Source organism: Cibotium barometz, chromosome 27 (genome assembly GCF_041138505.1).
Source record: "Cibotium barometz isolate CiBa-2024 chromosome 27, ASM4113850v1, whole genome shotgun sequence".
NCBI lineage: Eukaryota > Viridiplantae > Streptophyta > Polypodiopsida > Cyatheales > Cibotiaceae > Cibotium > Cibotium barometz.
In genome coordinates this window covers 33,888,450-33,916,252 of record NC_141072.1, presented here as the reverse complement: position 1 = coordinate 33,916,252, position 27,803 = coordinate 33,888,450, and the positions used below count along the sequence as shown (strand labels likewise).

At 41.6% G+C, this 27,803-nt stretch overlaps 1 protein-coding gene across 3 annotated transcripts; it reads left to right on the top strand.

The window, feature by feature from the left end:
- The first annotated feature begins 10,226 nt into the window (after positions 1–10,226).
- On the top strand, positions 10,227–18,659 carry LOC147623319 (auxin response factor 12-like). 3 transcript variants are annotated; one of them, XM_086821453.1, is made up of 16 exons: positions 10,782–11,148; positions 11,764–12,470; positions 12,744–12,856; positions 12,948–13,046; positions 13,761–13,817; positions 13,907–14,059; positions 14,173–14,257; positions 14,366–14,456; positions 14,553–14,720; positions 14,876–14,998; positions 15,095–15,170; positions 15,318–15,459; positions 15,722–17,062; positions 17,155–17,414; positions 17,501–17,691; positions 17,985–18,659. In XM_086821453.1, the coding sequence occupies exons 5-16, from the start codon at positions 13,794–13,796 to the stop codon at positions 18,136–18,138; spliced, it is 2,808 nt and encodes a 935-aa protein (XP_086677579.1). In that variant the 5' UTR covers positions 10,782–11,148; positions 11,764–12,470; positions 12,744–12,856; positions 12,948–13,046; positions 13,761–13,793; the 3' UTR covers positions 18,139–18,659. The 3 variants fall into 3 exon arrangements, with proteins under 3 accessions (XP_086677578.1, XP_086677579.1, XP_086677577.1); XM_086821451.1 differs by having other exon boundaries at positions 10,783–11,148; positions 11,764–12,163; XM_086821452.1 differs by lacking the exon at positions 11,764–12,470 and having other exon boundaries at positions 10,227–11,148.
- Positions 18,660–27,803: the final 9,144 nt, after the last annotated feature.

Sequence of the window (27,803 nt, the reverse complement as noted above, 5' to 3'; positions counted from 1 at the left end):
ATTCAGCACCAACACAAGCACTTGTCTGTTCAAGCAAACAATCAACAGTCTTCCTTACTGCCTCAACATCATTTCAGCAACAAATTCAAGATCTAATACGGAGACTTAGGAGCGTTTCAAGAACAAAATAACAATGCTCTTGTCACCCCTCTGGAAGTGAGAAATGAGCGCACGAGAAGTTGTTGCTTGCAAAGCATGACCTAGATGACCCATTAAAACCAAAAAAGAAAAGAAAAGAAAAGAAAAGAGCTCGCACAAATATAAAAATGCAATCATTTGCGCAAAAAAACCCCACCCACCACCTCGTTAGGAATTTTCAATAAACCACTAACCTCTTCATTCATTAACTAGCTTTTTCTTATTCCTTCCGGAGGAACAAAGACCATTGAATGACATTCAACATCAAAGCCATCGCCAAAGCTTGTTCATTCTCCCCACACAAAGGTCTTCAACGCGATCGCCATCAGGAAGGGGGGGATTATTAATCCAATTCTAGGATTAACAAGAGCTACCACCATTATCTTACATCAAGGAGTCATGGTAGATACACCAAAGTGTCATACATTCAAGATATGAAGCAATAGTGTCCAAAGCTACAACTTGGACGGGCACTTGTAATGGTGTGAATGAGTATTTATGGCGATTCCCGCTTCAAGAGCGTGTGGTAGCAAGTTAGGATGAAGTCCTAAGTGATGTACTTCATGGATATATTATGAGAGTAGTCATTGTAATAGCATTAGGCCTCTTATCAGCCTAAAGTGCCCGGTCGACCACAGTTTGAGTGAGTGTGAACACTTATGGCCATGTATATAAGTGAATTTCTCTCATAATACAACATACTCTCCCATTGTGCAATTGAGTCTTGCTCTTGCTAATCCTCTTGCTAATCTCTCTTCCTAATGCATGCTAGTGAGTGTGTGTGAGTGAAGTGACCTGAGAGGAGAGATGAGTATCCGTAGTGCAACGCGGGGGGCGGTGTGACAACGCTCACGGGAGACGCAGTGGAATTGCTTCTCAAGGAGTTGTAGAGCTTGGAGACCTCAAGGGTTACAAGCTCAGTCATTGGAAAGATCCTCTCAGGACAGTTGTGGTTCACCAAGTAATCTCTTTTTATATGTGTTTCAAAGAGGGTTAGGGTGAGCCAATAACAACACCATTTTCATATCTTCTTAAGGACTTCAAGGGACACATTTCTATTCACACATCTACTTTAAGCATGAGCCCTACAACCTACTCTATAAATGTACCCTCTACTTATAACTACTTTAACAAGGGGTAATATTTAAATCCAAAAATGGAATCAATTTGGAAGGAGCCTACATGTTAAACACCCATGGTCAATGTTAACAACACTTTGGGCCATATTTTTATAAGTGCAATAGCACATATTTTCTAATTCTCTACACTAAGGGCGGTAGCACATATTTTGTAATCCTCTATGCTCAGTGCTTCATGTCAAGAGATAATGGAGATTTTGTCCACATTGCATAGATCTAGAAGCTAAAAAAGCTTTGTACAAAGTAGTTTTGGACCAGGGGGCACCCTAAACACAATCTTGGTGGGTGGCCACATGTGAAAAGGTGGTCATGTATATAAGATACTTATTGCTAGACACAATTCCATTATCCAAACTAGAGTGTACTCCCTTACTCTCTTGCATGTTGTGTGTGCTAATTGTGGTTGTGTGTATGTGAGAGGGGGATTTCTTGCACATTATCACAATAGGTTTCTTTTGTATCTTGTGTGTAAGGCTAGAGTGTTAAAGGCTAGCATGGTATGTGACTAGATATGCCCACATAGCTCTCCACCCAAACAATGCTCCATACCCAGTGGATTGAAGACCACTACAACATATGACAACATAGTGGAGTGTAAGTATGCATAGATTCTACCATTTTAGGAGGTTGGGTGATAGCACTACAATAAGACCCATGATGACCCTTGGATCAACAAGGCTAAACACAGGATCGTCTTCTTCTAAGTGCAGGCTTATTTACAAAGAATATGAAAGTTATGGTACAAACATTCTAATCATGTGATTCACTTCACAAATTTGATCTTGTGGTACAAACATTCTAATCATGTGATTTACTTCACAAATTTGATCTTGTGGTTGCTTTTGGTTGAATTGTAACTTACATATAATAGCACAATATGAGTCTCTTCACAAATTTAATCTTAGGGTTGCTTTTGGTTGAATTATAACTTGCATATAATAGCACAATATGAGTCTCTTCACAAATTTAACCTTGGGGTTGCTTTTGGTTGAATTATAACTTACATATAATAGCACAATATGCTTACTTTTGTCTTTTCTTGATACCAACCAATTAGTTGCCTTTGGTTGATTGTAACTTACATATAATAGCACAATATTCTTACTTTTATCTTTTCTTGATACTGGTCTAGTGGCTTCTCACATGCTTTGCCTCATCATCCTTCAACATCATCAAGTTATCGATCTGCTAATTGATTAAAGCTTTTTGGTGAAGAAGACTCATTTTGTTTTCATCATCTCTCATAATGCAAAAGAAGCTTAATTTAGTTAACTTAAAAAAATTTAAAAGTGTTAAATATTTTTTAAAATTAATTAAATTTGATATTTTTGTGTCTTTTTTGATGCAATTTGAGCATAAAAAGGTACTATGGTTTTTCCTTTTTTGGGATCAAATGCACAAAAGGCATTATAATTTTCCTTTTTTTAGATTAAATCAAAAAAGAATAGTGAATTTAGCTTCAACTAATTTAGAACATAAATCTTTATATATAATAAAAAATACCTTCTCATGTAATTTTTTATCGATTCGAAAATCTTCTGGCAGGGATGCTGAGAAGAAGGGGCAGTAAGCCTAAGAAGAAAGGCAAATGTAACTATTTTAGAAACCCAAGTCATTATATTAGTGAATGTAAAAAAAGGCTAGAGAAGGAGAACAAGAAAGAGTCATGCATGGAAGTGGGCTAATGTGTGCTGAAAAGAAGGACAATGAACTATGCACTAGATGATTTGGCATTCATGGTGCACTATAGTTTTTACCCTTCTATCCATGATGCATGCATGTCAGTGACATATTAGCATGTTTTGATAGTCTCTCTTGAGTCTGATCCTCAAGAAGGCACAATTACATCTGTAAACAACTCCTCATATCCAACGAAAGGAGTTGGTAAGGTTATGCTCTCATCATTGCAAAAATTGTGAGACAACCACTCTCTCAAAAGTATTGTTTGTTCTTTACAGGTTGGATAGGTTTGAGGAATTGGCACTTAATGCTTGTTCAGTTACTACCACACGTGCTATGTGAGTGACATGGGATCTATGGCACGCCCACTTTAGTCACTTAAATTTTGATAGTTTGTTGAGCCTTAAAAGGTAAAAGATGGTGACAGAGTTACCAAAACTTGAGGCCCCTATCAAAGATGTATATGAGGAGTACATTTTGGGCAAGATGCAACATGCATCATTCCCAAAAGATGGATTAGTAAGGAATATAAAAAATTATAGCAGATACATAGTGATGTATGTGGTCCTGTGAGAACACCATCAATCAAAGGATATCTCTACATTATGACTTCTTCAGGCACCATCAATCAAAGGATATCTCTACATTATGACTTCTTCAGGCACACCTAGGTGTATCTATTGAAGGCAAAGCCAGAGGTTTTTACATGCCTTAGACACTTTGTTTCTATGGGTGAAAATGTGTACATGTAAAGTTGACACCCTTTATATAAATCGAGGAGGGAAGCATATGCTAAAGGAATTTCATGTATATAGTTAAAAAAGGCATAAAACATCAATGCATGGTGCCTTACACACATCAACAAAATGGTATGGCTAAGAGGAGCAATAGGAACCTCATGTTTTTTTGGTTAAAGGCAGTAGTTATGTGTGCCACTTATGTACTAAACAGATGCCCTATCAAGACAATTACTTCTTATGAAGCTGCAATGGTATGAAGCCCTTTATGGCTTATTTGCGTGTTTTTTTTGTCTTTCTACCTGAATAGCAATGCAATAAGATGGATGATAAGGCGATAAAATACATTTTAGGTTGATTCTGCTTTGACTTGTAGACGCCCCCTAAGAAAAGGCCTTGCCTTTATCTTTTTAATTAGAGGCGAATGCATAATCTTCCACACACATACTAGTTCGGTTTTTCTAGGATTGCTCTTCTTGCAAGAGCATTGTAACCAACTCATTAAACATAAGGGAATCAGGGTTACCCTTTATCATGAGCCAAAGTGTGGATGAAAATGCCTAGTATGAATTCGGTAAAGCTATAAGAACAGTAGACATTAATAAATTGTCTGGATAGGCCTCACCAATACATGCAAGCTTCTCTTTGAGATCTTTAATCCTTGTGAGAAACTCATCCATTACATGCAAGATTCTCTTTGATATCTTTAATCCTTGTGAGAAACCCATCCATTATATCTTCCTCATTTATATTCTTGGACTCTAACTACTTATGCAAGTTGTTATATTCTTGGACTCTAACTACTTATGCAAGTAGGCCACTCACCTAGTAAAGCACAATAATATCAAGTATTCTTGGAAGTTTTACATGAAAAAATATGAGGGATAATTCTTCTTTTCACAGAAAGTGCCACCAATGCATGTGCGTGTGTATACTTGCCATCCCGCTTAGCTTGTGCCACTGTGGGAGGTGCAAGAAGATGATACAATTACATCTAAATTAGTACCACTATCCGAAATATATTTACTATCATGTGCTAGTAGTAAGACAGGGAGTGACTCAATGCCAATAACAACATCCGAAGTACTTGTTTTGACTTGCACTAGTGAGACAAGGTGTGCCTTAATGTTATTTACAACATTCTAAAGCCCTTTGGCAACAAATACATGATGCATTACATAGGACCACAACGGGTAATTGGTCCCATCAAGCTTATCCTTAGCATAAAGTATCCCAACTACTTGCCATTTCAGCTTGCAAATAACGAATCTCTAACACAAAGTGTAAATATCCTAACAACTTGCATGTACTATCAATGCCTATTGAATGCAATCAAGATGGGTAGTAGATCATTGATGATAAAGAAACATGCAAAGTACATGAAAAATGGTAAAGTGTAGAGTCTAGCAGGGATGTAAAAGTTGATGACAATAAATGGCGACGCTAACAAAGCTATTGATAATGAGCTTGAAGATGCAATGTTGATGAAGACGGAGAATTGATGAGATGATAGCCTTGTTTGCACACCAAATGTATGCTACCCTAGTGTAGAAAACCTAAAATCAATACTTCTATGGGATGTCTGAGGAAACCTTACAACATGTGAATGAGCCCTGAATCACACCCGTAGTTACCATTATACTATAGGTTATACCTTCTGCACCTAAGAGGATAGCTCACTTTGAGACACTCATAAGAGCAACTTAAGGAGGTGATGACAAGGGGGTGAGGGCCAAGAGAACTTGCTCTAATACCAATTATTGGAGTGGAAACAAAGGTAGAGAGAGAGAGAGAGATAACAAGCAGACATAAATATAGAGAATCACAACACTCAAAGTTAGATTAATGAGAATGAGTGAAGTGGCATGACAAGGTTACTTACACACTCACTCATAAGAGTGTACTCATGCTCACTCATAAGAGTATGTACTCACGCTCGAGGGGAAAAACCTCCTAAGGAGGGAATAAGTCCCCCGGCCCATTATTAGCCCACGTCCACACATCAATACAATATAAATGGCTACAACAAGTACAACCTCAAAGGGTGGTGGAGTCACAAATGTTCAAAAAGTTTGTTTCGAACCTTAGTCATATTTTGTAGGATTATAGGAAGATGAAACCATGAAGGTAAAGCTAGAGAGACAATTTTGGATATGAAGTTAAAAGACCTTAGAAATAGGGTCGCTAGAGTAAGTGGGATTTGTATCCAATAGAAATTGGGAGGATGGGATAAGTTGTCTGGAGAGTATCTATCCTTTTTCTTGGAGGATAGAGATTTTTGAGGGAGGGGCAAGTGTGAAGCCTCATTTCACTCTCTATGCCTTCTTCATAATTTTGTAAGGGAATTACTATATCTGTAAATGTTTTTGTGAAATAAGAGCTGTGTATTTTAGTGTTGTAAATTTCATCTCTTTCCCCTTGTTGAAACTTATTTCAAAATCAAATATTGATGATGTTTAGACTAGCTAAGTTAACATAGAGCATTTGGATTAGGGAGATTTTGTTTGTTAAAGCTTATCATAGTTCACAAATTTTGATCACCAAGCAATGACTTAAAGTAGAGCAATGCTAAGTTTTTTTTGATGCTGAATGCATATTGATATATGGAAGAATACATGACTACGGGCCAATTCTAAAGAAAAGTATTACATGTGTACCAATTCAAAACCGTGCACGCGCACGCACGTGTGTGTGTGTGTGTGTGTGTGTGTGTGTGTTTGTGCAAATACAAAAGAAGAATGACAATCCAATTTGTATACCATGTAGATTCCTAAAACTAGTTTGAATAAAGCCTTATTACAAAGAATGGGACATAACTTGTTTACTCTAACTTGATAACTCAAAAGACAAATGTAAACGCACATTCTAGACAAATCAAATGTGTAATTCATGAGCATGTATGAAGCAAGTAATATGGCTTATTCTAGAATCTAAGGCTCTTTAATGATGTCCCAAATTATTCTTGATATTTCTTTGACTCTCTTACACCTCGAATGACCATGAGAACAACAAGGACCCATCTTCTCGCGACGACGAGGACACTAAATACCCGAGGAGGGAATTCCTTATCTATGCACATACATAACTTTTTTGTGTGTGGATAGTTTTGGTCTAGTTCCTTTAACTTATGCTCATTATAACAAAGCAAATGATCTTATAAAGGCTTACATATATTGTTGCATACTTAAATAGACAAAATTATGTCTATTACTTTCCTTGTGTTTGATTATTGAATCATTCAATTTTCTTAGCTACAATGGACAAAAAGAAATTTCATGATAACCTCAACTATTTTTAAAAAACTTTATCAAATTAAAAATAACAAGTTTTGAATGAAACTATGTCATTTTAAATGAAGGTTCAATGTTTTGAATGAAACTATGTCATTTTAAATGAAGGTTCAATGTTTTTAGATGGTAAATATTTAAAGAATCTATATATGAAAGTACACATTCTAAAGGCTTATTAAAGTCTTTTGTGACTTGGATTAATATAGTTTGTAGACTAAGATTCCAAGTGCTAGTTGAAGAGGAGGCAAGATGGTCAGATTAGGCTTAGGTAAGTTTGTGACAAGAGACCCTTTGCTAGACATTTTAACCTTTTTATAACACTCAAAGACAAAGTAGGATATTTAAATGAGGCTAAAGAGCATCCACATTTGAAAAGGAGAGGCAAAAAACATTCTTTTACAAAAAAAGAACATCCAAAGGAATTCTCCCTCTTCTTTTAGCATAGTGTTTGTGATTATACTTCACTGTTGTGGTCCATCAACTCCATTGAGATCATTTTGAATCATTAAGAGAAAGGTATAAAATGTGTGACACCTTGTCATCGTGTCATGGTCATTTAACATTATATAGTTGTTAAAGCCTAAAAGATTGTAATATTTCTTAAGAGTTAGTTCAATGGGTGCTGTTCTCACTCTATTTTGTTTACAAACTAAAAGTGTCCTAGCACATGAAAACATCAAGGTAGAGCCACTAGTTGATTGTTTTGGCTCTAGTGAGACTAGCTTGAATATTTCAAATGAAGTAATGAATCTTTTTTAGAAAAAGGGGAGAGAAATTGGTGAGAAAAAAAATGTGTTCATGATCACAGCATAAAGGCAAAAATAGTAAAAGGAAGAATGCACATCACAACTTGCATCATTATATTTTTGGGAGTTTTTAAATCACCACCACAACTTACCACTCAAACACTTGCCCTTTGAAAAATTTAAGAAGATAAAATTTGGTTTTAGATAAATTGGGAGGGCTAAAAGTATTTATTTATTTATAGCATGGGAAATGGTAAGAGTTATTAAACTTGCTATTATTTTTTCTAAAGCATTATTGCTTGTTCTTATAATTGCATTGCACATCAATTATTGCACATCAATTGGGAAGGTAAATTGGGAAGGATAAAAGTATTTATTTCTTTTTAGCATGGGAAATGGTAAGAGTTTTTAAACTTGATATTATTTTAAAACTTGAGATTATTTTTTCTAAAGCATTATTGCTTGTTCTTATAATCATATTGCACATCAATCGTTTTTTTTTTGGGTGGTGGTGGCGGTTTCTTTTTCTTTTCTCTCTTTTTTTGGGGGGGCTTTTTTTTTCTTTTCTTTTTTCTTTTTTTGGGGGGGGGGAGGGGCTGGGGAATGGAGCCACATGAAAGAACTAAGCCTTGGTAGGTCATGCTTGATTTTATTACCTTTAAGTGAGCTTGAGCATTGATGTGACTTGACAAAGAAAGTTAATGAGCAAGCCTTCATTCGTTGGTCTTTTCCTTATAAGCCTCAAATTGCTCCAATCTACTCTCAAAACTCACTTTCCATTGTAAAATTATTATTTATGGGAAAATCAACATTGGTAGAGCTCCTTTATAAGACCTCCCTTATGAAATTGGAAGGATGTGCATGGAAATAATGATTAAATAATTACCTTTGAGAAGACGAGGCTACTTCTCAATGTTTATTTTCCACATTGCAATGGAGTCATCTTGATGCGTGGTCAAAGTTCACAAGATGATGAGGAATGGGATTGCAAGTTGATAGTGACAAGCCAAAAAAGTATAATGGTCATGGTTATAGGTTGTTGGCATGGTATTATAAATATAATTAGGGGATGGGTGGACGATGCTGCATGAAAACCTCTGTAGGAAGAATGGAGAATACTAAAGTCAACATGGGCTATTGGTGTGTAGTGGATTGTGCAAAAAAGAAGGTGAGGCTCAAACTACAAGGAGGTGCATGTGGCAAATGAGGGGATCGAGGTTAGGTGCAATCGATGGAGCTCAAATGCCAAATATCTATTGTAAAGTCTAACTCTTGGCCGCCCCCAGTCTTTCGAGCTGTTTGTTGGTTTCCCAAGGAAAGAGACGTCGAGCAAAGCACTCACACCACAAACATTTTATTATGGCTCTTATTTTGCAATGTGCATGCATGTGTGCCCCTCTACTATGATTTATATTGTTGGTGAGAAGGAGTGACTTCATTTCATGATTATTAAACCCTCAAAATTATTTTAAGAGATGGTAGGATTTGACTTTTCCATGTTAACTAGGAGGGATCATATTACTCGAGAGCTTGGAGAGCTTTCCATGTGGCATTGGGCCTGTAGAGATAGAAAGAATAATCAAAAGTCTAGTACATAAGTGTCAATTTGGGTCTTCATAATGGCAAGTGGTAGTCCCTTATCTTCTACTGTGATTATCTCATGAAACTAAGGCCATAATCAGCTCCCCGAGGAGGAGGGGGGGGGTCGATGGAGATGGCTGCTTCTCTGGCCACCTCCTTGGAAACAACCAAGCAACCCTTTTACATGATTGATCGATGGAAAGGGTTTGAAAGTGGGTCCAGCAGAGTGAGCCAACAACGTGTTTAGAAAATAGACATGGACGCCCCTTGATTGAAGGGGGGGGGTAAGCTTTATCCTTAACAGGAGTTTATTAATAAGACAACGTGTCTCTTGATGCCAAGGTGGGGATCATTTGAAAAACCAAAGGTTGGGTTAATTTTTTAAAAGGAGGGCTTGGTGGGTTAGGAAACCATTGTTTACAAATTATGAGGCAAGGGGCATAGGTCCCAAAGTGCATACGTGGCAGGTTGGCGCCATGGAGGGAGATGGCATGATGTTAGTGCTTATAAACTATTGACAAATCATATTATTATACCATGGATGGACATGGTCACATCATACATGATGTGTACACATGTATACTTATGTGTATGTATACTTTGCCGCATGCATGATGTAGACTACAGTTTCATGGGTCCCGCCGCATCATATATTAATGGGAGAGCGCGTGGGGTATGCATCATGATTCATGAATGACCATCATTTGCTCATGGCCATTTCCATGGTGCATCACATGGCCTGACACTACCGCAGTACGGACTGAGAGCGACCTCCCCCAATGACATCTCTCCACGTGTATCCCCCACGTCAACCGGCTCGACCGGCCCCGCCGGCTATAACCGGTATGAGCATATGCAGGTGGGGTCGACGGGCTGCAGCCGGTGGACATGTACCTGGTTCCCTGTTATCTCGTCAGCGAGGCGGAGTGTCTGCCTGTCTGGCTGTCTTCCTGTCTCCTACTCTCGTTTGACCTTAATCCATCTCACTAATAATGATTACAATACTAACCCGCTCTTAACCCTTCATCAGCCCCGTTAATTACATAAAATTAGTGCATTTCCAACTACACCCTCTTTTTCTTTTCTTCTTTACTATTTTATTTGATTTTTAACCATTTTTTTTCACCTTCTCCTTCGTTATTCCCATCGTGCTGTGCCCTCCTTTTTCTTGTTTATGTGAGCTCCATAGCCACACGCACAGTTACTGTGTGAAATTACAGCCCCCTCATCTCGGGCTTTTTTGCTACACCGTTTCCTTCTACACCCCAATGGGGCCCTTTCTTCTTCAAGCCCACCACAGCCGGCTATGAGCAGAGCTCCTCCATAGCCTGGTAAGAAGCAGAATTAGGGTTTCGCCGTATCCTGGTAAGAAGCTGAAATTTGATTTGAGACTTGGCTAACAGCCCTACTTTGATTCTGGGTTTCTCCATAGCCTGGCGGAAGGTGAGCTCACATTGTAGGGTTTCCATATTAACAAGGATGAGGAATACTCGATCACCTGCAGCAAAGCTGGCTTCTGGTTGTTTGGTTTCCTCTGGATCGTTGTAGGTAGCACAGACTAGGGTTTCAGGGTCTTTTTGGCTTTCAAATCTATGGCTATGGCGGGTCTTTACTGAAGCAAGGTGCTAGATCTGCAATTTTCATGTACAAAGCAGGAAATTTCTGTTCACAGCAGATGGCCTGGATGGTTGGCTGTTAGGGTGTTCTCTGCAGGAAGTGAAATCTAACTAGCAAGGGCACTGCACATATGGGAAGTAAAGCACAGCATTTATGTGTTGACATATCAAGTGCCGACCTCTCCATCATCTTGACATAATCAACCTGCAACCCATGGAAGGTAAACCCGATTTCCCATGTTGGGACTGTCCTTTGTTTTTTGGGTTAGAAATTGATGCATGCTTTGCCTCCATCATGGGTTGAAGAGATAATGTGCCTTTGCATGAGAGAGAGAGAGAGAGAGAGAGAGAGAGAGAGAGCTGTTTTGACATCAACCAGCAAATGATGCATCAGATGATGTTGGAAGTGAGGCTTGAATCCAGGTTTTTTCAATGAGGATGATCTCTCTCTCTCTCTCTCTCTCTCTCTCTCTCTCTCTCTCTCTCACACACACACACACACACACACACACACACACACACACAAGCGCGTGTGCGCACGCGCACACATGCATTCATGAGTGTGCACCATGCATGCATGCACGCGCACTGGTATCCAAGGAACACATCACCTTCTGCAGCAAAATCGGCTGTTCTGAGGTCCAGCGTTCCTACATGATCTGGATTTTATATTGAAGGCACATTTACACCCACGGAAAGCGGATCTACTGTAAAGGGAAGGCTGGATATAGTGAAAGATGGACATCATTTTTTGACCTATTCTTTTCATCACTTTCATCAGCAAAGTGTTTGAAGCGTGTGTAATGTGGGTATTGGCACTCTTGTCAAACTTACAGATACTCCACCAGAAAGTGTGCAGGAGCAGACCTCACTGAGCATGCGTCAAAGGTCTTCGGATAACTTGGTTTCATCAGCTGCAGCACTAATCCTTGTCGATTGAAATGGTCCTATCTCAGGAAGCATGGAGGCCTTGTTATTAAGGGAAAAGTGATCTACGGTGGTCAGAGACCCCTTGGATGATCAACTTGATAAAGGAGAAAATGACGGTTAGGAACTGATGTGCAAGGAGACGGTGCTCCCATCATGTGATGGAGTTCAAACGCCAACTTGAAGTGGACAGTTGGAGAAAGATCAGGTTCTGCTTGTTCACTGGAAGGTTTTACTTTTAGGCATTAAGGAGAGAAAACGCAAAGAGTCATATGGCTACTTTGAAGTGGGTAGATCCAAGGCAGTCAGGTGGGGCTATGGAGTTCTGTACCAGTCTCTGGTAGAATATCTGCAATATGTTTGTGCCAGTGTCTAAAGGGACTATAAATGAAGAGTGATCTCTGGATGGCTTTGGTGGTGTTGTGAATTTGGACTCCAGATCTAGCTGGTAGTTCATCTGCAATATGTTTGTGCCAGTGTGGAAGTCTAAAGGGACTATATAAATGAAGAGAGATCTTTGGATGTCTTAAGTGGTGTTGTGAAATCTGGACTCAAGATCTAGCTGGATGCTCTGCATTTGCTGCAAGATCAAGAATTCAAAGCCTGCTTGTGTACGGTGTGTATTTGAATTTGCATGTGGTGGGGTTGATAGATACATACATGCCTATTCACCCGTTCTTTTGACTATTCACCTGTTCTTTGAAACACCACATGGCACATCCATCCTTCTGATTCCATATGAGTATTGTGAACCTAGCTCCACATTGCATGGCTGGTGATGCCACAAGGATACTTAGTCCTACTGGGTTTGTTTTTAACCTCTTGGTTTGAGAAGATCAGATGCCAGAGGCTTTTGTGGTTTTTCATATGGGCAATGTTGTTTTGGCAGGGGAGAGGAGGAGTGTCAATTCAGAGTTGTGGCATGCATGTGCGGGACCCCGTGTTTCGTTGCCATCTATTGGCAGTCTTGTGGTTTACTTTCCGCAGGGCCACAGTGAGCAGGTTAGTGGTTTTTATGGCAGTCCTTGCAAGAAATACAAATTCTTACATGAGTTTGAAGCTATATTGTTGCTGCGTATGTTTGTTTGTTCAGGTGGCAGCTTCAACTCTGAAAGAAGTTGATGGGCACATCCCAAACTATCCAAACCTTCAATCTCAACTCGTTTGCCAGCTTCACAATGTTGCACTGCATGTATGGTGTCACCTTCAAATTTCTTTGTTTTTTTGGAGTCTCATTCTAGCGAGCTGTATAATGGTATATTAATGATCTTTCAAGTGGATATTTGGTCATTGTAACACCCTCGTGTAAAAATCCAGGACCAGCCTGTGTCGCTAGTACCAAAGAGACTTACATATATGCTTAGAATACACAAGGAAAGCGGCTGATGATCTTACCAACCCAACCATCGGCCCAAGAGCTCTTGACCACCCCCTAGTGAGGAGAAATAAGGACATGTGAATACACCGGAGTGTGAGGCCCGGAGATCATAGATCATTTTGCCTGTGGATGACCACTGGTTGTGTCCCATACCACACCTGGCAACCAACATGCGGTTTGACACTCCTATATCCACCTTATGGGCTAGACAACATTGCAATACTCAGTTATGTACACACCGTCCATAACCTAGTAAGAACCCTACTATTCTGGGACTTTTAATTGACCCAACTTATGCTACACCTTGCATCACCCACAGAGTTTTGACCTTTGGCGAGTCCATGCGAAGATTGTAACAGTCAGCACACTGTGTCTGTCAACTGCCTGAGGAGGGGAGGGATATGAGATTGGGAACCTTTTTACTTGCGTGCACGTGTCTGTGTGTGCACTGCAGGCTAATGGTGCCTAGAAATAAAATAGGATTGAGTCATTTTAAGAATTTCTCATATTTGACTCCATCTTTTTCAGGCGGACCTCGAGACTGATGAGGTTTTTGCACAAATGACATTACAGCCTGTGAATGAAGTAAGTATTCCTCTGTTGTTTTGATGCACTCAAAACAAACAACAATGGTAGTATGAATCTAGCTGAACTTTTCATTTTGGTGCTTGCAGCAAGAAAAAGAACTGTTTTTGCCCCCCGATGTCGGCACTCAAAACCGACAGCCAACTGATTTCTTCTGTAAGACTTTGACCGCAAGTGACACTAGCACCCATGGAGGTTTCTCTGTTCCAAGGCGAGCTGCAGAGAAAGTGTTCCCTCCTCTTGTATGCCCTCAAACATATCAATACCTCTTGTCTAAGTGTTACCATCTTCATGCTTCATTTGTGTGGTGTCTTGTTCCAAGTAATGTAAACAAGGAGGTTTTTTTCTGCATCAGGATTTCAACAAGCAGCCTCCAGCTCAAGAGCTTCGGGCCAAGGATTTGCATGATAATGTCTGGACTTTTCGGCACATTTATCGAGGTTGATTCGAATGCATATCTGGCAACTTTCTCTTTTTTAGCATTATGTCTTAGTGCTTAGCTTCTTTGCACGAGATGCTTGGCTAAAACAACTCAACTAACTTGGCAGGTCAACCAAAGAGGCATCTCCTTACCACAGGATGGAGTGTGTTTGTCAGTGCTAAGCGTCTTGTAGCAGGTGATTCGGTGCTATTTATCAGGTAATAATCTCAGGTATTGGCGAGGGCTGAGGGGATGCTAAATCCTTGGACTGCTTGGATATGGTTGTGCATTTATGTATTAAAGGTGTGCTGCAGAGATGATAAAGGACAATTGCTTCTAGGAATCCGGCGGGCCAGTAGTAGGCAACAGACTGTGATGCCGTCTTCTGTACTTTCAAGTGACAGCATGCACATAGGGGTGCTTGCGGCTGCAGCCCATGCTGCAGCCACTAGCAGCCGCTTCCAAGTATTCTATAATCCGAGGTTTGCCAATATCCTTCTACCCTTGTGAGAGGTTTTTAACCTTGGTAATTTTCATAAGTTGTTGCTGAGCTCGTCCTCCTGTTTTTGTGTGCTCAAGTCAAATAAATCAAGTTTTTAAACCTGAAGAAATCGTTGTTTTTTTTGTGGTTTGTCAGGACAAGCCCATCAGAATTTGTGATCCCATTGTCAAAATATAGGAAGGCAGTTCACTTCACTCAGGTATCCGTAGGGATGCGCTTCCGGATGGTCTTTGAAACCGAGGAGTCAACTTTGCGAAGGTAACGCCTGTGGGATAATTAATGGTCTCCTGTCTCCTATCACAAATAAAATGGCTAGATTTTGCTCAGATGACTCCTTTTGATCTTTTTGAGCAGGTATATGGGCACTGTAACTGGAATTGGGGATCTAGATGGCAGCCGCTGGCCTGGTTCCAAATGGCGTAATCTTGAGGTAGATATCAAGCAGGTTTAATGTAGTGTTGATTAGGTTGTTTTCTGATGTACATCAATGCTACCATTCATCATAGCTCATTTTTCCATTTCTTCTAGATAAGGATTTGAATGGAGCTTACCTTTGTGCATGGTTGATCTTGAGCAGGTTGGCTGGGATGAGTCAAGTGCTGGTGAAAGGCCTCATCGAGTATCCCTTTGGGAGATTGAGCCTGTGTCCACTCCATTTCTCATTTGTCCTCCTCCGTTCGCTTTGAGACCGAAACGTCCACCGCATCCTGGTCTGTTGGGTAAGTTTTCGGCACTGGTTTATGAGAATACGAGTGGTAGGTTTAGGTTGGATACACACAACTCCCTGCCTTTTGGGATGGGTGGGGGCTTTGGACAAGCAAGGTTGCCTGTCTAAATCTTTACAGGTGGTCCCTGCCACAGGCAGGGACCTTTACGGGTAACCAGCCTTACTATGAAGATTTGGTTTTAATCTACTTTTGTACATAAAGATGGTCTCTCTTTTTCCTATCTAATAATTGCACATGTTTATTGAATCCTCAGGAGATGAGAGTGACATGGAAGGAAGCATGAAGAGGTGCCTGACATGGCTTCGAGGAGAGAATAGTAGCAGCAGGGACCTGGCAGGCTCCACGTTTCAAAGCCTAGGTGGAGACTCATCATGGATACAGTTCCAACAACGAGCAGAGTCAGCTAAACCGGATATGTATGATGCAGTAGCTGCAGCTGCTCTTCAGGAGTTGAGGACTATAGATGCATCCAAGGTGCTGCAACAACCAGCGCTGCAACAGGGGCAGTTTAGATTGCTGCAACAGCGGCAGCAACCATTGCAGCAGCAGGAGCCACAGCAATCGCACATTCTGTGGCCACAGGCTAATGTTCATCAACAACAGGTTTTTCAAAACCAGCAGCCGATGCCATCGCTTCCACAACCATCATTGCCACCAACCCAATCACAATCACATATAACATCACATTCACAGCCAATTCCACTTCCACAAACAACTCCATTAGCAATACCACAGCCATCTTTACCTCTACCATTGGCACAGCCACGTCTGCAGAGCCCTTTATCTCATCAACATCTTTATCCTGCTCAGCTTCAACAGCAGCTGCAGCAGCAGACGCATCAGCTAGTAATACAGCCAACCTCACAAGGGCAGTCACAGCAGTCCTTATCACAGACACAGCCGGCCTTATCACAGATACATCAGGCCTTATCCCAGACACATCAGTCCTTATCATCACAAACACAGCAGTCTTTATCACAGACACAGCAGCAAACTGCACAGACTTCAGACATGCCTGCACAATTGTCACAGCTGTCTTATAGTCGATCTCAAGCATCACTTAACATGCCTGTGGTTAGGTCGTTCACAGCCTTTACTGAATCAGATTTAGGCTTTGGGTCTTCATCAGGAAGTGCAAGCTCATTTTCGTTGCAAGGCATGCTTGGAAGAACTCATGTGGGAACTTTCAATTCAGATGATAATGGGCAGCTCTCCAGTCTGTTACGAGTTAATCAAAGCATGGTGCAGCTGCCACAACAGCAGCAACAAAATATTGTGCTGCAGTCACAGCCACAGCCACAGCCACAGCCACAGCCACAGCCACAGCCCCAGCCCCAGCCCCAGCCCCAGCCCCAGCCCCAGCCACAGCCACAGCCACAGCAACAGCAACATCATCCACATTCACAGGATTCGTTGCCAGTGCTGTCTAGCCTACCACAGATAGAGACACAGCTTACAGGAAGCTGGTTTCCTTTCTCAAGGGAAACCACTCAATGTGAATCACCAATGTTATCAAATATACCAATAGGACAGTCCGATACATCGTCGTCTGTGGTCACTTCGTGCTCGTACTCACTTCCTCCTGAGTCTTTAGGTCAGAGTGCATCTCCACGCTTCCTCCTAGTGGTCTTGTTTAGTTTTTGCTGTGTTAAGAGTGTCTTCTAACACTACTGTTTTGGTGAACAGATAATCCTTTACTACTTCCAACTGCCACTGCGTCTTTTCAAACAAGATTTAGTAACATGAACAAGGACGTGCCATGCAGGGCATTAAATGACACTATTATGGGATCCTTCTCATCACCATCCGGATCATTCACATCTACAACTCCAGATGGTGGTCGCATGAATGCGGGAATCATGACTAATGGAGTGCTAGACGAGGCAGTTTTGCCACGCAACTGCAACTGGTCACAAGTGCCAGCCCCTGTCCGAACGTTTACGAAGGTTTCACTTAGCAACTTTTGCTAGATTTGAAAAACCTCTCAACTTGGGTTGCATCTATGCTCAATTCTAGCAAATGGTATTTGTAGGTTCATAAGTCGGGGTCTGTTGGAAGGTCAATAGACCTTTCTAGGTTGAAAAGCTATGACGAGTTGCGACGGGAGCTTGCTCGGATGTTCAATGTAGAAGGGCAACTAGAGGATCCTCAGAGATCGTATTGGCAACTAGTGTTTGTGGATAATGTTGGGGATATTCTACTGGTTGGGGATGACCCTTGGGAGTAAGTTGCCGCTTTGCTTTCCTTCATGAATGTGTGCATGCATGTGTCTGTGTATATATGTACATCATACATGTGTATGCACATGTGTTTAATAAATATGCACGCATGCTTGTGTATGTACATTTGTATGCATGTCTGTTTGCATGCATGGGTGCAATGTATATATGTACCTATGTATGTGGGTGATTACGTGCGCTACTGTAAACATGAAGAGTATCAGTAGGAAAAAAATTGAAAACAAATTTTTGATTGCCTTTGATTGGCTTTTTGATTGGATGGCTTTTTATGAGCAGCGAGTTTGTAAGTTGTGTCCGGGTTATCAAGATTCTTTCAACTGCACAAGTTCTTCAAATGAATCAGGAAGGTTTGGAGCAACTCAGCAGTCTTCCAATGCAGCAGCAGACAAGCAGCAGCTCTGAAGATTGCCAAGTTTGGAAGGATGCATAACACTCTTAGAGAGGGATTACCTTGATCGGTTAACAACTTGAAAGCCGGCTCATTGATGGTGGTCAAGATGTCAAGCACTTGACTGTTTTTCAAGCTCATTGACGTATAGGACGAAGGGACTCCCTCCTGCTGCAACTTTTGAAGCCTGAAAATTTTGAGCCTTTCTAGCTACCGGAAGTTGATTGCACTATGGGATTTCTCTCTCCAGCTGGCCATGGCCAGTCGTCTCCCGCATGACTTAGATGCTGATGGGTTTATTTGCATTAGGTCAACTGTCGCAAGCTTGTAAAATGTTTGACAACAACCACATCAACTTGGTGCCTTGGGCAGTTGGACAGAAGGGGGGTAGACATGGATCTTCTGGTTTTCAAATTTTCTGGAATGGGCACTTATGGATCCATTTCTTGGTTTCTGACAAGGAGTTTGTGGTGGGTCTTCTGATCAGGACGTTGAAGTGGGTCTGGTGGGTTGATTTTGTATCATATGTTGTACATTCTTGGACATTAAATGTCTTTTGAAAATTGCCATGCTCGTATGTGTGCAAATCTCTAGAGCGTGTGACACTGTACACGGAATGTCCGGGCCTTGAATCTCATGCTTTTGTCAAATTATGAACTAGATGTGGTTTTGAATCTATCTATACAGGATTAACTACAACCCCACCTCCCTCCACGTGGGGAAAGGTGGTGGGGTTATTTCAAAATAACCTTTCCTCTTGCAAGCGTGAGGAGGAGCCAAATCTCACATTTTTCAATACAATTTTGAATTTGAATCTAAGAAGATCTCATCTCATATCTTTCAATAAAATCTTTGTATACATGCTTACATACCTACAGATACACACATTTATATATATTATGTATATGTGTATCTATAGGTATGTAAGCATGTATATATAAATAGTGTGCATGTGCATGTGTGAGAGAGAAAGAGAGATTACATTTAAGATGCAGAGTGAGCACACCTCACCACTCATCCCTATCATTAAAATTTAATCTTAAATTTAATTAATTAAAATTATGTGTAAATCTATTTAAGTGTGTGTGTGTGTGTGTGAGAGAGAGAGAGAGAGAGTTTTTATGTGTGCGTGAAGAGAGTGCATGTGTACATGAGAGGTTGAGAATTTCTATGTAGGAGATAGTTTGTGTAGGAGGAGATAGTGTGTGTTTTCATTAGTGTATGTGTGGTGTGTACATGTGAGGCGACAAATAATTTTTACGTAAGAGATAGTTTGTGTGGGAGGAGAGAGTGCGTTTAGATTAGTGTATGTGCGGTGTGTACGTGTGTGTGTGTGTGTGTGAGTATATGCATGAATGTCTGTACATTTGCATCTATGTGTAGAATGTGCTTGAGAGAGTGAGATGGGGCAGGCTTGGAGAGAGATAAAGAGAGATGTAATGAGGGAGGGTGAAAAGAGAATAAAAAGTATTTTTTAATAAAATATAAATTAAATAGAAAACATATATGTATGTGTATACATGTGTTTTTATTTACATTTATATATACATATACATGTGTATATATATATATACATATATACATATATATGTATATATATATATATATATACATACATATATATATATGTATGTATGTTTGTGTGGTGTGTGTTTAGATGTGTGTATGATATATCTATCTATATATTTCAAAGTGACCACAACTTATCACCCATCTTCGCACATTAAAATTTAATCAAAATTAATTAAATTATGTCGATGTTTGTATTTATATTTTTAAATACATGTATATATGTATAAGTATGTGTGTCTATGTGTAGGTTTATGTATCTAAAACATAATATTGTATATACTATATATTTACATGTGTGCGTGAGAGAGAGAGAGAGAGAGAGAGAGAGAGATTGAAAGAGAGAGAGAGAGCGTTTCTATGTGTGGGAGAGTGTAAGAAGAGAGGGAGTGTATGTGAGAGAGAGAGAGAGAGAGAGAGCACGTGTATATGTATGTGCATGTGAGAGAGTTTCAACATTTGAGAGTGTGTACGTGACAGAGAGAGGGAGAGGGTCATGTGCATGTGCATGTGTGTGTGTGAGAGAGATGGTTGTAGAGGGAATAGTTATTTTCTGGAACCTCGGTCGGTCGCAGCAATGCGCGGGTGCAATACTAGTCTCTATAATATACCACCTCAAGCCAAGTAAAATCATGTAGGTCTGAGCTTATCAGCATCATGTGTGCTCATGAGGGGTTCACCTAAATAAAACACAACTAAACATTAAGTAGCATACAATGATGCACAACCCTCTTGAAAGTTTTGTGCTCGTGTACTTGGCAGTCTGTTCTTTGGGAAATCAAAGTTGCTGTAGATATCCCTTGGCTTCTGATGTTTGAAGAAAAGGTACATAGATTTGATCTCTATACTTTAGCCTTGGGTTGAACAAACAGTCAAGATGATTATAATACATAAATCAAGGAATAGCGAACGATATCGATTGCATTAAGACAGTTTACACATACACTTGTTCGGGTGCATGGACCCTAGTGTTTAGAATACCTAAGGCATGGAGAAGTCACATTATTTTGAGAAGATTGTACGGGGTGTTGAGATATCGAGCTCATCTAGTGAGGCGGTGGCCACTGATGACCCGCCTGGGGGATAGGTCCCACACTTACACCACTGGCATGGTTGGTGAGATCTTGGGTGATATGCGGCCAGTGGGATGACAGGCTGTGTGACAACCATTCTAGAGACTGGCATAGTTATAGCACCAGCTCATTTAGTCGGGAAGCATGCCAATTTGGGAAGCAAACAAAGCATGTGTTTTCACGTAACAGATATGTGAGCAGAAATGCACTAGATGTTGTGCATTTAGATGTATGGGGTCCTACGAAGACCATATCTATGGGAGGCTGCAGGTATTATGTGACTTTCATTGATGACTACACGAGGAAAGTGTAGGTATATTTCATGAAGGAGAAGAGTGAGGTGTTCACTCACTTTCAAAATTTCAGAATTTTGGTTGAAAAGCAAACAGGAAAATATGTGAAGTGCCTAAGGTCAGATGGAGGGGGAGAGTACTTCTCCAATGAGTTCTCTGAATTTTTGAAGAAGAATGGTATTCGGAGACAGTTTACATGCAGATACACTCCGCAGCAAAATGGAGTTGCTGAGCGGAAAAACAAGCACATTGCTGAGATTGCGCGAGCATTGATGGAAGAGAAGAATATGTCGCATTGCTATTGGGCTGAGGCTGTTTCTACAGCAGTATACATCATGAACAGGACTCCAACTGCAGCCATACATGATGTAACTCCAGAGGAGAGGTTTACTGGCAGAAAATCAGATTTGTCTCATCTGAAAGTCTTTGGATGCATTGCATATGTGCATGTGCCAGATGAGCTGAGAACTAAGCTGGATCCGAAAGCTGAAAAATGTGTGTTTATTGGATATTCCCTTGAGCAAAAGGGATATAGGTGTTATAACCCTACTACACGTGAGTTGAGGGTAAGCAGGGATGTTGTCTTTGATGAGATGAGCAGCTGGTATGCTGCTGAAAAAGAAGCTGTTGGGGCTGATTTGAGTGGAAGTGTGGTTGCACAGAATGCAGGTCAGCAATCACAGTCTTTGAGTGGACCAGGAGAGTCCTCAACTAGTGGGTCTGTTGATAGACCATGGAGTGGCAGGCTGCGTCATAATACCAGTCCTGCAAATGTGATTACTACATCACGTAAAGGAAAAGAGAAAGTGGTTGAGCCCCTTGGTATGCCTGACATTTCTGCAGGGCATTCTCATGTTGATGGAGAGTCTAGTGGCTCAGATATGAGCCTTGATGAGGAGCTTGGGATCCCAGCTATGAGAACACCTGGTGTAAAGAAGGCGATGGAAGCCATGAATGAAAAGCTGCGAAGATCAGGGAGAGTGAAGAACCCTGTCCAAAGATTTACATATGATGGTTATGTGGCACATCACTATGCATATATGGCAAAGGTTGTGCAGGTTGTTGAGCCCACATGCATTGATGAGGCTGTTGGAAATGTGTGTTGGGAGAAAGCTATGGATGAGGAGATGGATGCACTATATGGAAATGAAACTTGGGATTTAGTGCAATTGCCTGAAGGCAAGAAAGCCATTGGATGCAAGTGGGTGTACAAAGTTAAACATAACAGTGATGGAAGCATAAACAGGTACAAGGCTAGTTGATAGCCAAAGGATATGCGCAGACATATGGGATTGATTATGAGAAAACTTTCAGCCCAGTTGCCAAGATGGCAACGGTGAGAGTTGTGATAGCAGTGGCTGCGTCAAAGCAATGGTCTTTACATCAGATGGATGTAAAGAATGCATTCTTGCATGGGGATTTGTAAGAAGAGGTGTATATGTTGCAGCCACCTGGATATGAGGATGTGGATCACCCCGAGCATGTTTGCAGGTTGAAGAAAGCCTTGTATGGCTTAAAGCAAGCACCAAGAGCATGGTCTGACAAGATCTCTGAATATCTTGTCACTATTGGCTTTCATGTAGCCAATGCAGATTTCTCATTGTATGTGAGACATGGTGATAGAGGAGTTGTGCTTGTTGTCATCTATGTAGATGACTTGATCATTACGGGGGACCATGATGCAGAGATCTTTGATGTAAAGATCTTGCTAAGACAGAAGTTTGAGATGAAGGATCTGGGGGAGCTCAGATATTTCTTGGGCATTGAGGTGATTAGGTCACCACATGGTATTGGATTACTGCAGAGACAGTATGGCTTGGACATGTTGTCCAAGTATGGTATGATAGGCTGTAAGCCTATTTCTGTGCCATTGGATCAGAATGGCAAGTTGAGTGCAGATTCAGGAGAGATCTTGGAGGATCCTACTATGTACAGACGCATAGTAGGAAGTTTGATCTACATGACGATCATCAGACCAGATTTGAGCTATGCTGTTGGGTTGGTGAGTCAGTTTATGCAGGTTCCACGGAAACCGCATTTGGATGCAGTGAGACGCATACTGAGGTATGTGAAGTCTACTTTGCACTGTGGACTATTCTATGAGACTGGGACAGAGATATGTGTACATGGGTACACAGATGCTGATTGGGCTGGTAGTATCTCAGACAGAAGATCTACCAGTGGATTCATGTTTTCTTTGGGGAGTGCTGCTGTGACTTGGAGCAGCAAGAAGCAGCCTACGGTTGCTCTATCGAGTACAGAGGCCGAGTACAGAGGAGCTGCTATGGCAGCATGTGAGGTAGCTTGGTTGAGGAAGCTACTTGCAGATTTGGGTCTATCAGTGGATAGACAAGTTGTCATTTTCTGTGATAACATTAGCAGTATACAGTTGGCCAGGAACCCAGTCTTTCATGCTCGTACGAAGCACATAGAGGTTCACTACCACTTCGTCAGAGAGAAGGTCTTGGCAGCAGGAGACCTTGACCTTGACCTTGTTTATGTCAGCACAGAGGATCAGGTAGCTGACATCTTCACCAAAGCATTGGGTACAGAGAAGCTCCGCAGATTCAGGGCTTCGCTTGGTGTACATGAGATGGAGTTGAGCTCGAGGGGGAGTGTTGAGATATCGAGCTCATCTAGTGAGGCGGTGGCCACTGATGACCCGCCTGGGGGATAGGTCCCACACTTACACCACTGGCATGGTTGGTGAGATCTTGGGTGATATGCGGCCAGTGGGATGACAGGCTGTGTGACAGCCATTCTAGAGACTGGCATAGTTATAGCGCCAGCTCATTTAGTCGGGTTCACACTATAGAGAACCCGTGTATGTATTTGGTTGAGTACCTTTCATATTATTGTGTACTCTTATCTTGTATATGGTGTGTTGAGTGTTGAGTAGAGAAGAAGAAGATTTTCAGCCTCTCACCTTGTGTGTTCTCTATTAGGGTTTTGTGAGTATGTGTGTGTGCTCGCAAGAGCTCAAGCTCTCTTCCCCCCTGCATCTTTTCACGGGGGAGTCTGGTTGATCAAGAGATTGATGGGTCAAATTGCTACTTACCCAAAAATACTAGGTTGTGGTTGAGGTTAGACAATGGTCAAAGGTAAAATAAGGATTCATCTATTCATTATCAAATTTGGTTGGATTTGGATCATTTACCTAAAATAGGTTATTAAAAAAATATTGAGTTGGTCTTAGGTCGGTCATGGTTGGGTTCCTAACGACAAATGAACTAAACTTGTGTTATCAACGAGTCATGTAGTCTGGAAAAAGCTAACTTGGACTTGTCTATCAATAAGTCAATGTGTAGCATTAGAAGTACGTGGTAACACTAAGGTATGCTCGATAATGTCCATAGGCTTAATTATTTTGTAAAAAATAAAGGGATAGAAAGCTAGACTTAAGTATTAGTAGAGCTTACCGTATTTAATTCTGTCATTTTCTCTAGTTTCCAAAGGACCACACATGCTTTCTCTTATTGATCTCTTATTTGCATGATACGAGTTAGTATGGAACTAGCTTAGGTTTAAACTCTATGTATGACTTTATTTAAGAAGGCCAACATTGTGATTAATTCGGTGAAATAACACAACCTTTCTTGATTGAGTTGCTATACTCTAGAGTGTAGAGTGGAGTCATTAAAGAAAGTGCACTAAAGTCACTCATAACTAGACATGTAGTGGACATCCTAGGGGTCGTTACTGTTAGCAGTCATCTCTTGTCTGTACATTACACAAGGGCCTCTGTTTTGTGGGTGTGCTCGTCCAATTTTGGTGATTCTCTATTTTTTTCACTTTTGATATATTTTTTCCATTTTTTGGGGTGTGGGAGGCATGTCGGTTGTGTAAGATGCTGGCCGACTGATACCCGATTTGCTGTGCAGCACTGGCCGATTGTTGGTGGATACCTGGCCAACTTGCTTTTTGCTTGTCGTTGAGCTGCTATTACTGGTCGTGAACACATGCTACTGTCGGCTTGTTTTGGACTGGCCGACCAGCAGCCTGGAGCCATATAAAATGGCCCCTTGAAACCACACTTGCCATTGTACATTTTGGGATTTTTTTGGTGTGTATATAGCAGAGTTACACAGCTTCTCTCTCTCTCTCTCTCTCTCTCTCTCTCTCTCTCTCTCTCTCTCTCTCTCTCTCTCTCTCTCTCTCTCTCTCTCTCTCTCTCTCTGTGCGTTTTGCTCTCTATAGCAGTTGTCTTCATTTTCGTTGTGCATTCTGACATGGTATCAGAGCCCTAGGTGGCTTGAATCTTGGAGATAGTGGGACCTCGAGGATTTGCTGATTTGAGGTGCTGATTGGAGATTGCTTGGGCTGTTCAGGACTTGGAGATCTGGTAGAAGGCGGCTGTCACCATTGGACAATCACCTTGCATATTATTTGCAACCTCTTCTTCTTTTTTCCCAGCCATCCTCCCTACACAAGACCTTGTGAACCCTTGAGATGGCAAACTTGCTTGAGATGGCTGAGAAGCACGTGAAGATCCCTACACTTCCCACATCCTCGGTGGACCGACAGTTGGATGGGAACAACTACGGCATATGAAAGATAATGATGGAGTCCGTTTTGGAGTCTTATGACTTGGCTGATTTCATTGTAGTTGGTGTTCCATCGTCGGAGTTAGAAGACGAGGAGTTACTCTCTATACGGAAGGAATGAGGAGGCTCAGGCATATTTATGGGATCGTGTTAATGCTCGCGTCCGTCCTTTCATCTTCCTAAATTGCACACATGTGATCAACCATATAAAGCATATGACACTGGCTAGAGGGATTTGGCAGCATTTGGCTTCTCTGGTATAACAGGGTATCACCCACCATGAAACAGATCTCCTTGGAAGTTAGATGCGGATGATGAATCCTGCAAAGTTGTCGATGATGTGGGAGCACATCAACAAGCTGGAGGCTCTTTAGCAGGAGGTTCTTCAGGTTGGGAAAGAGATATCTTTAGAGGACATGGCCATCACGTTGTTGTCCCATTTGCCCTCTCAGTACTCAGCATTTTAATACTTCTCTTTGATCACCAGTGTGGCAGGCTCAATACCATCACGTAGAAAGAGCTTGTGCCCATGGTCTTGGACTTGGAAGAGCGATTTACGAACCCTCCACAAGGCGGAGGTTCTGAGGCCTTTACTGGCCAACAGTCGAAAGGCCGTAACAACAACAATAAGAGCAAAGGGAAGTCTTCATCGGAGAAGTCTTCTGAGAAGAAGCCTGATTCAGACCATGAGAAACTGAAGGCCGAGCGGACCTGTAACGATTGTGGTGGGGCGAGAAAGGCGACTATTGGAGGAAGTGTCCCAAAAGCGGAATACCGGGAAGAGTGCTGTTTCTTCAGCTTCAGCTGCAAAGACTCCAGCTTTTGTGCACTTCAAGATTTTGGGGACAGATGTTTCATCTTCTTCGAGAGCGAGGAGGCAGTTGGCTTCACTATACTCGGGAGTGGATTCTTGATAGTGGTGCTTCCAGGCATATGACTCCTTCCCGTGAGTTCTTACAAGATCTTAAACGGCAGTCAGGTCGCATTTTCATTGGCGACAATTCCACTATATTGATTCATAGTGAGGGCATCATGGAGATCATTCCCGATGGCAGAGGGGGGAAGCATTCCTCTCGTGTTCTTTATGTCCCCGCACTTGGTTTTCATTTATTGTCAGTGCATGAAATTTGCAAGACTGGCTTACGGGTGGAGTTTGAGGAGCATTCTATTGCTCTACGGGACAGAGAAACATGCTAGGTTGTATGGGAAGGCGGAGTGGAGAACGGTATCTACAAACTCTCAGCACTCTCCTCTTTGACAGGCTGTGAGATCAGTGACTTGTGGCACTTTCGGTTTGGTCACTTGAATGTGGATGCGCTGCGGCGGGCTTTCCGGGGGGACCAGATGGTGGTTGGCTTGCTAGATGTTGGCAGCAGGCAGGGACGCTGTAGTTCTTGCATTTGTGGTGTGGTAAGCAGTATAGGGAATCTTTTCCGAAGCAGGCTTCCCGGCGGGCTTTGAAACCTTTGGAGTTGGTACACACTGACTTGTGTGGACCTATTCAGACCCCATCCTTGGGAGGTTCTTTGTATTTTATGTTGCTTGTTGATGATTGTAGCAGATTCACATGGGTTTATTTCCTTTCCCAGAAGGACCAAGCTTTTGCTCGGTTCAAGGAGTGGCATGTGATGGTGGAGAAAGAGTTTGGATTATTGCAGATAAAGACTCTTCGGGCTGACAAAGGAGGAGAGTTTTCTTCCAATGTGTTTGTGCGGAAACATGGCATCAAGCGGAATCTGGCCAATACAGGTTCGCCTTCAGAGAATGGAGTGGTTGAGCATAAGACCCGTACTATAGTGGAGATGGCGAGGACGATGTTGGAGTATTGTGATCTTCCTTGTCCCCGATTGATGCCTCTTTGTAGTATCGAAAGCTGGTTGGTTCATTGATCTGGTTGTTGCTGAACATCAGATTGGACTTGACATGTGGGGCTACTGAGCTCGTTCAATGCAGACACCTTTGAAGTCTCATTGGGACGACGTAGGATTGTGGATCTTGCGGTATTTGTAGGGTACGAAGGATCTTGGACTCTTCATGTGGGGCTACTGAGCTCGTTCAATGATGCAGACACCTTTGAAGTCTCATTGGGACGTAGGATTGTGGATCTTGCGATATTTGTAGGGTACGAAGGATCTTGGACTCTTCTACGACACTAGAGGGGAAACGAAGGACCGACTCCGACTCCAAGGCTGGAGTGACTTGGATTGGGGAGGAGATCCCGACACGAG

Excerpts from the sequence above, each read along its gene's own strand:
- LOC147623319 (XM_086821451.1), top strand. The coding sequence starts at position 12,127 with ATGGCTACTTTGAAGTGGGTAGATCCAAGGCAGTCAG. Across the intron at positions 14,457-14,552 it reads GATTCGGTGCTATTTATCAG|AGATGATAAAGGACAATTGC; the intron begins GTAATAATCTCA and ends GGTGTGCTGCAG. Across the intron at positions 17,415-17,500 it reads CTGTCCGAACGTTTACGAAG|GTTCATAAGTCGGGGTCTGT; the intron begins GTTTCACTTAGC and ends TGGTATTTGTAG.